General features: G+C 39.2%; 1 protein-coding gene across 2 annotated transcripts; it reads left to right on the top strand.

Moving 5' to 3' along the window:
- The first annotated feature begins 51 nt into the window (after window positions 1-51).
- On the top strand, window positions 52-8,555 carry traf6 (TNF receptor-associated factor 6). Of its 2 annotated transcripts, none has more exons than XM_079238680.1 (8): window positions 52-126; window positions 1,379-1,701; window positions 1,950-2,100; window positions 2,784-2,942; window positions 3,017-3,088; window positions 3,374-3,451; window positions 4,409-4,732; window positions 6,409-8,555. In XM_079238680.1, the coding sequence occupies exons 2-8, from the start codon at window positions 1,379-1,381 to the stop codon at window positions 7,012-7,014; spliced, it is 1,713 nt and encodes a 570-aa protein (XP_079094806.1). In that variant the 5' UTR covers window positions 52-126; the 3' UTR covers window positions 7,015-8,555. The 2 variants fall into 2 exon arrangements, with proteins under 2 accessions (XP_079094806.1, XP_079094807.1); XM_079238681.1 differs by having other exon boundaries at window positions 69-122.
- Window positions 8,556-8,718: the final 163 nt, after the last annotated feature.

The following is an 8,718-nucleotide window of genomic DNA, read 5'->3' as shown; positions in this document are numbered from 1 at the left end:
GGGAATGCTCACCGTCCCAGATGACGTTTGGAAATGAAAAAAAGAAAAAAGAAAAAAAAAACAAAAAAAACAGGAAATCTGAAACGAAACATTTGAAGCATTTTTTTAATGTAAAGTTAAAGGTAGGTAAGTCCAAAAGTTATATCTTCTTTCGTAGACAGAAATATTCTGCTCTAATGCTTCTCATGATAGCGAGAACGAGCTCGTGTTGCATTTTGTTTTGGTGAAAACATTGCTTTTAAACATCGCAGCTCGGCTGAAAGTTGCAGTTCCGTATCTAGAAGCATGACTCTTATCAAGCAACAATAGCGCGGTGACTTTGCTATTTATATGAATGTATGTTAATGTAAATATATACCTTTTAAAATAATTACATTTTTCATGTTAGTTATCAGAAAATGACCATCATATTAATTTAAACCCTTCAAAGTTAGTTTATTCTGGCTTGTGTAATGCTAGCTGCAAGGACATCACAACGTGATTGGATGGGAACTTATACAACAATGTCTTACATGTTAAATGTTTCTTTTTATGTTATACTTTCTTAAACTATTTGATTAATGCTTGTTGTACTGTTACTGTGTTTGTTATTTTGGAGGTTAAAATTGTTAATCCTTTTTAAGGAAGTAATGTGACTAAAGTCAGGCACAGGATATAGAATGCAGGACAGCTTTCATTAGTTGGTACAGACCAGTTTTAGAGATCACATAACACGAAAAGAATATGGAAATATTAAGATGCCACAGTTCAGTTCCTCGCTGTGACATAAGGCAAACGTAAAAACAGAAAAAGAAACCATGCACTCCAGGAGTGGAAAAAAAAAAGTCTGTAATTTATGGAGATTTTCTTGATTTTATACCCTTAATTGGAGTGAGTAGTTAAGAAAATGTATGGATGGATGTTTGATTTTGTCTCCAAATAAGTCCAAAACCTGATAGATTTTAGGATAAACATAATTAATTATTCATTATGGAATATATTGTCACATGCTAAATGTTCCAGTGTTCAGGGCAAGTTTATTTGTATATCACATTTCATGTACAACACAATTCAAAGTGCTTTATATAAAACATTAAAAGAATTGCAGATGATTTAAAGAAAACAGAAGAAGCTGCAGCAAATATGAAGAATCCCAATTCAAGGCACAGTGTTTGCAACAGCTGTAGTGACAAAGCATGTGCACCTTTAAAATTATTCATGCATCTTGGTTTTTTTTAGTTTGGACTAAAGTATTTTCATAAAATCTTTTTTTTTTAAAAAAATAAAATAAAATAAAAAAAGGGAATAATCACTGAATTTCAATGAAACCCAGTTGATGATAACATCAAATTTAATTTGATTTTCACACTTTTAAGTCACTGACTGCTTCTCTCTGCAGATGGCATGCTTTGAAAGCAAAAATGGGAGTTTGGAGGAAGACAGCTCTGAAGCTGTTGGTGGTGAGCTGTCCAGCTGTGCCTTGGCATTACTGGAAAAGGAACGTGAATCTCTGCTTAGCCCTTCAGACGGTCCTGGGCCTTTTCTCAGCAGCACCTCCGGTAGCTTTCAGGCATCTGCTCCCCTTCAAGGCTATGATGTGGAGTTTGACCCACCCTTAGAGAGTAAATATGAGTGCCCCATCTGCCTTATGGCGTTAAGAAATGCCGTTCAAACCCGCTGTGGTCACCGTTTCTGCAAGAGTTGCATTGAGAAGTCCATTCGGTATGTTATTTTGCTGATCCTGTGATAAAACTGCCAGACTGACACTGAATTAAAATGCTTTTTATTTTTAATGCAGACTTGATTGTTTATTAGAAGATATATTTTCTTTCATTAGCAAAAAAGCCACTTGTAATTTACAAGGCAATCCTTCAGTAATTTCCCAGTTCCACTATATTATAAATCACTATGTGTTAACTGATTAATATGCTGTTCTGCCTTAATTACCATTTTATTTTCTTACAAAACAGGGATGCAGGACAGCGTTGCCCTGTGGACAATGAGGTGCTCTCAGAAGACCAACTGTTTCCTGATAACTTTGCCAAAAGGGAGATTCTCTCACTCACTGTTCGCTGTTCAAATCTCGGATGTGTTGAAAAAATGGAGCTACGACGTTTAGAGGTCTGAATTTTCTACTAATTCTACTGATTCAAGCTCTATATTCATATATTATTATATTCAGTAGAAATTTGAATTTCTACTGATTCATACTGATTTTACAGACAGCTCTGATTTGTATTATTTCTCATCCAAAATTGTGCAAAACACACATTTCTGAAAGCAGAGGTGAAGTTTTCAGCAACTTATGAGTGCAACTGAGATTTTAAAAACACTACTGTGTATGTGTGTGTGTGTGTGTGTTTAAACCTATAAATATTCCTTATTATAGAAAAAGAAAAGTAAAACAATATAGAAACAAGTAAGGTTAGGAGTTGTCTTCTTTAGTCAGTATCAAAGTTGACACATATTCAGTTCTGATATATCGTTGCATCTTTATCAACTGAAAAGTTATAAATAGTGGTGAAGTTTCATTTGCAATGATGTTGCAGTCTTGTTATCAGGTTTCACGTTTAACAACCTTTAGGATTACTAGTCTAGGATTTTTTTGGAATCTAATAAACTCACCTCTCTGATTGCTTTGGCTACCCTTGTTTAACCCTTACTGTAGCTTGAGAAAAATGGGTCAGGTATCAAGAACTGTCAGTCTGTTGTGTAGGAAATTACTGAAAGCATTCTGAACACCTGTTTTCCTTCAGAGGGTGTAAGATTGACTTCATTCTTTCAATATATTGTTTCCCTTCCAGAATCATTTGGCACAGTGTCCGTTTGCCACTGTGTCTTGTCCACTGTGCCAGCAGTCTGTGAGAAAGAGCTACCTAGCAGAGCACACAACTGTTGAGTGCCAAAGAAGACCCATGTCATGTCCAGATTGCTTGGCAAGCTTTGTTTATGAAGAAGCAGAGGTACTCATGTCTTATTGATATGTAACTGCATCATGTATCAGCAAGGATAAACCTCTTAACAGTCACTCCCTCAGTTTCACAGGCACCAGTGTCCCTTTGCCAATGTAAAGTGCCAGTACTGTGAGATGGATCTCATCAGAGACCAGGTAAGTGTATGCAATTAAAAGAATATCAGTCTCATGAAATGTTTTTGAACTATTGTCTTTTCTCTGCCGCAACTTTTCTTATTGAAATAACAGGAACAGGTCCACACCCAGTCACAACACATAACACTGTCATTTAAATGCCTCTCTGTTTGAAGCAGGCTCCCTTGTTGTGATCTGTTTAGCATACAGTGATAAAATACTTCTTGAAATATTTTTTATCAAAACCTGATCTGAATTATTGAGTGTGAAGGAAGTTAAGTCCCATGTTTTTTGTTATATTTCCAGTTGGAGTCACATTGTGATACAGATTGCCCAAAAGCACCTATTGCCTGTAACTTTGATATCTTTGGATGTAAAGAAATGGTAAGTGGTCAGATGTAAATTTTTGTTTCATATGTTGTGCTATTAAATGCCTTGTTCACATTTTGTGCTAACATGCGCACTAAGTCATTGTGAGTCATAAAAGCATGTTTTCGTCAATGCTATAACAGTGTGTTTTATTTTATACTACTTTCCTCTGACAACAAGTGTTTTATATAAGTGGGTGCACTTTTGATATTCTATAAGTTTTTTGACAATGCAGTGACAACAACAGGATCAATCTACACAGATGCGCAATGCTAAAATTAAAGACTGCCCACCTTTAAACCCTCCTGATAATTCACAGACAACACTGACTTTTTTGTTTATTTGTCTTGTTTTTCTTTTTTCTAAATGACAATGGTCCCAAAGTTCCAGTTCAGTAAAAGGAAAAAGCCCCAAAATTGGTTTAAACTTTCCGGAACGCTCCATCTCAACGATAGCCTGGTTGTATGTAGTGTAAACAGTGATTCCACATTCTATCCTGTGTCTTCCCTTTAGAGTTTTGTGTTTCCATTTTGTGTCTGCAATGAAAAGAGACATGTTTGCTTGCGGTACAGTAAACACAGACTGATCAGGGAAACTCCAAGGGCCCAAAAGAAAAATCAAGAGCTTTGTTTGCCTTTGCAGCAGAAGAAACAAAGCAAGCAGTAGGTTAGTGTATGATGCATCCAATGAGGAGAAAGTATCTTGCTGGAAACTATTGCACGTGTGGGGTCACATCAGGTTACCAGGTGGTGCTTCATTGTGCCTAACTGAATGCAAACAAAACCATTACTTCTTACTGTGACTTCCACATTTAGATTTAAATGTATCCTCAATTCTTTCTGCATGTGGTCACACCTCTACTATAGATGCATGTTAGCACCAGATCTGAACAGGACTACAAGGAGAACTTTCTGTGTTGCACACAGCTACACACAACAGATGTCACATTATAAATGTGGTTTGTCCTTGCAGATGCAGCGCCACAACCTAGCTCAGCACATGCAAGAGTTCACACAGATGCATATGCGCTACATGGCTGAGTTTATGCGTGGCATGTGCCTCAATGGTACCACACCGAAACCCATGTGGACACAAGGATCTTCTATTTCCTCCGAGGATCAAGGACACACAGCGTTAGTTTCGTCCTGCAGTGGGCCACGAGGGCCTGTGAGCTGCAGCAACAACCCTGCTTCATGTCAGACAAACGAGGCGATGCAGACACTTAATGAAATGGATGGACGATTGGTGAGGCAGGATCACCGGATTCGTGAGCTCATCATCTTAAAAGAGACACAAGTAAGGGATGCTCAAGTGTTATTTCCTTCACATCACCAATTAGTAGCTCACAGTGCTGATAACAGTAAAGTCACAGAAAATAGTAAAGAGTTAAAACTCCAGTGAGTTATAAACCGCATTGTCTTATTCCATAGCCGTGTGGCAGCAGAAAAAACATGATCTGCGATGGCTGTGACTTCTGAATACCTGTTTTAGCATCATAGTAAAACCCTTTTTACACCACAACACTGTAACCATAAAACAGATACGTTTTTTTGCATTCCGGCCTCTTCTTTGTATGAAAATATTATTGCTGAGTGGTGGCAGCTAGTATTGTAAAGGGGTTTATCACCAGATCCAACATTTAAACTTTGTCATTGAACTCAAGGGTAACCCCCTCCTTAAAGTCATCATAGCCCATAAGTTGAGGTAAACTGTTTTGGTTGTTGTTCCTGTAAGCTTAGGACAAAAGATTTTTCTCTACATCCACTCTGTTTTGTTTCGTTGTCATGACAACTAGTGAAGACAAGCCTTTATTGCAGAGATCTGTTTTTGCAAGCATGAGAAGAAAGCATCATTTATCAGCTGGTAAAAATCTGAAATTTCTTCGACATACCACTAGAGGGAGCATTTGTACCACCAGTTTAAATAACTAGTGATATTATATATAGTGTTATTGGAGGCTGCACTAGAATTTTAAAGTAGATTCACCAGTGATTGGAGAACTATACAATTGTTTTTAAAAGATCAAGCCTAAGTGCTACCACTTTATATCTACTGTCCACAGAGGAATATGTATGTGAATTTAATCAGCAGGTGTATTCATATTGATATTGATAGAGTGAGTTATCCAAAGTGAAGGTGATAAGTTCAGGCAATATCACACTGTGATGTGAAACTATCTCATCTCGTTGGTAAAATATTCATGTAACTAACAAGGCAGCCAGTTTTTTTTCTTTTTTTTTTTTTTTTTTTTTTTTTTTACCTTTTCTGGTTGCCTGTTTTTGTTTTTATTCAGAATATGATTTTTTTTATTTTTTTATTTTTTTTTCACCTTTGTCCCTATTCCTCAGCCGGAATAGGGTGGATTGCCCTCTCCGGGTCGGGAGTCAGGTCCTGCCTCAAGTGGAGGAGTTTAAATATCTCGGGGTCTTGTTCACGAGTAAGGGAAGGATGAAGCGTGAGATTGACAGACGGATCGGTGCGCCGTCTACAGTAATGTGGACTCTGCGCCAGTCTGTCATGGTGAAGAAGGAGCTGAGCCAGAAAGCGAAGCTCTCGATTTACCAGTCGACCTACATTCCTACCCTCACCTATGGTCATGAGCTGTGGGTCGTGACCCAAAGAACGAGATCTCGTATACAGGCGGCTGAAATGAGTTTCCTCCGCAGGGTGGCCGGGCTCTCCCTTAGAGATAGGGTGAGGAGCTCGGTCATCCAGGAGGGGCTCAGAATAGAGCCGCCCCTCCTCCGCATCGAGAGGAACCAGTTGAGGTGGCTCGAGCATCTGGTCAGGATGCCTCCTGGACGTCTCCTTGGTGAGGTGTTCCAGGCACGTCCCTCTGGGAGGAGACCCCGGGGAAGACCCAGGACACGCTGGAGGGATTATATCTCTCGGCTGGCCTGGGAAAGCCTTGGGATCCCCAACAGCAGAAAATGGATGGATGGTCCTTTAAAATTGTCCTGTTTCTTCCACAGGCAGGCCAGCTAGCTGAGCTCAGGCGTAGAGTGTCGGTGCTGGAGGAGACTGTAAAGGAGCTGGAGGCCCAACAGTGTCATGGCATCTTCATCTGGCCCCTCAAAAATTTCTCTGCTCTCTTGAGGAACCAAGAAGCAGGCCTGTCGGTGGTGGAACACAGTCCTGGTTTCTACACCAGTCGTCCAGGCTACAAGCTGTGCCTCCGTTTACACCTGCAAACCCCCAACGCCCCACGCTGCTCCAACTACATCTCTCTCTTTGTTCACACCATGCAAGGAGAATATGATGGGCAACTGACATGGCCATTTCAAGGAGTCATCCGGCTTGCTATACTAGACCAGGGACCTGAGTGTCAGCATCACACGGAAGTCATGGAAACAAAGCCAGACCTGCAAGCCTTTCAGAGGCCTGTAATTCAGCGCAACCCCAAAGGATTTGGCTATGTCACCTTTATGCACCTGAATCAGCTTGCTCAGAGAGCTTTTGTGAAAGATGACACACTTCTTATCCGCTGTGAGGTGACGCCACGTTTTGACAATATGTTTAACCGCGACGGACCAACAGTGCAACCTAGGGGACCTGAAGCGTCCATTTCAAGGGACTGAAGTCTTACTAAATATTATGGGATCTTCAATTTATAATAATTTATATCACATTTTTCAAGCCACTAAAAGTACTTAAAAGTGAATCCATTATTCATTAACAGCACAGTCTTACATGTGATGGTAGGCTGCTTGTGTAGCCACAGCTGCCGTGGGGAAGACTGCCGGCAACATGGCAGATGTAAACAGCAGACCACCACTGAACATTTACACACCAACAATGCCGTCACGTTGGGTGATGCCAGAACACAACAACAGATCGACTGGGATTAAGTGGTATTCAAACCACCAGCCTTTCGGCTTTTGGACACCTGAGTTGCTGCCATCCCTCATGGGCCTGTCCAGCACAGCTTCTGGTGTTTCATTATTGTTCAAATCATTTTAGTTGATCGACATTTAGGAGATGGAAAGTTGAAATCCGCGGCATTTACAAAAACCGCAGTTCTAATACTTATTTGTTTTTCAACTTGTAAATGTCATTGTTTATTCTTGTTCTAGTTCTTTTTTCCTCTAAACAGATATACACCAGGGATATGCATCACATGATGTCCTCTTGTGGCTAGATACATGGGGTATAGTACGATTCGGCGGTGATGCATTGTTACACAGAATCACTTGATCTGAGTCAGTTCACTGCATCCTGATACAGTTCTTAACTTGTAACAAAAGTAACACGTTTTCTGTGAATGCCATCTAGTTTTTATCATTTACTTCAGATCTATTGTAAATTTTGTAAAAGCCTTTGTTCTCAACTTTTAAGATTGAAAATCTTTTGCATTAAATTGTGCAGTAGTTGTTGACATTTCTTTTATTTTTGCTGTGGCAATATCTGCACCTTTGCATCGTCACTGAAAAGATGACTGATGTGTTACGCGATGACTGTACTTGCTTGAGTCTCTACAGGTTTTCCAATAATCATCTCTTCCAAAATATAAATGATTTTTAGATCATACATTTTTCTTCAGACTGGTGTATTTGTTTATACCTTTAATCAATGGGGGACTTGGAGCTTTCACTGATAAATTTGTTCACTTTTAATAGTAAGAGTTCCAGCAAAGTTACAACTGACGTCTTGTTACATGTATTTTCACAGTAATGCGAACATGTTAACATTGATTGATAGCAGGAAGCGCCAAGCAACTTATAATGCTGGAATTGGATCTGTTTGTGGTTGCTTGAATCTATTCAGTCGTTCATGGAACAGCATAGATGCATGTTTATAAAATCAGAATTTTATATTCACATTTAATCACTCTTTAAAACCTCTTGTGTTCACATTTTGAAAACACTTGGTGTCCAATCAGCTGAATATTGTCAGCCTGCGGACTAAATATCACTGTACAACTTGCCTTTTCCATGGTGTCTCCAATAGACAACAGAGAAATGCAAAGTGCCTGTGCAATCAGCAAGCTTTGTTGTAAAGAACAGGTCCTACTGTTTTTACAATATGAATGGATATGAAATTTACATAAGAAAGAATTATAGAAAAACAGTTGAGCTCAAAGCCCCGTGTGAAATTTGTTTATTATACCCAGAGTTGACTGTTTTTGGGGTTTTTTTGTAGAAAAGTAATCGCGAGACAACAGTGAGGAGGTGTCACCTAACACTTTGAGATCTTAGCTGACGAACAGTGTTCTGACTTATGACATTTCTTCAGATGAACAATGATTGTAATGAAATGCTGCAAAATAAAATCAACAAATATCC

Source organism: Telmatherina bonti (assembly GCF_933228915.1).
Source record: "Telmatherina bonti genome assembly, chromosome: 1".
Classification (NCBI taxonomy): Eukaryota; Metazoa; Chordata; class Actinopteri; order Atheriniformes; family Telmatherinidae; genus Telmatherina; species Telmatherina bonti.
The sequence above is the reverse complement of the archived record's forward strand: the minus strand, read 5'-3'. Positions and strand labels throughout refer to the sequence as shown.

What these genes read in the sequence shown, in the direction of transcription:
- traf6 (XM_079238680.1), top strand. Translation starts at nt 1,379, where the DNA reads ATGGCATGCTTTGAAAGCAAAAATGGGAGTTTGGAGGAAGACAGCTCT. An exon ending in TGCATTGAGAAGTCCATTCG is followed by an intron (nt 1,702 to 1,949) that starts GTATGTTATTTT and finishes CTTACAAAACAG; the next exon opens with GGATGCAGGACAGCGTTGCC. An exon ending in TTGTTTATGAAGAAGCAGAG is followed by an intron (nt 2,943 to 3,016) that starts GTACTCATGTCT and finishes TCACTCCCTCAG; the next exon opens with TTTCACAGGCACCAGTGTCC.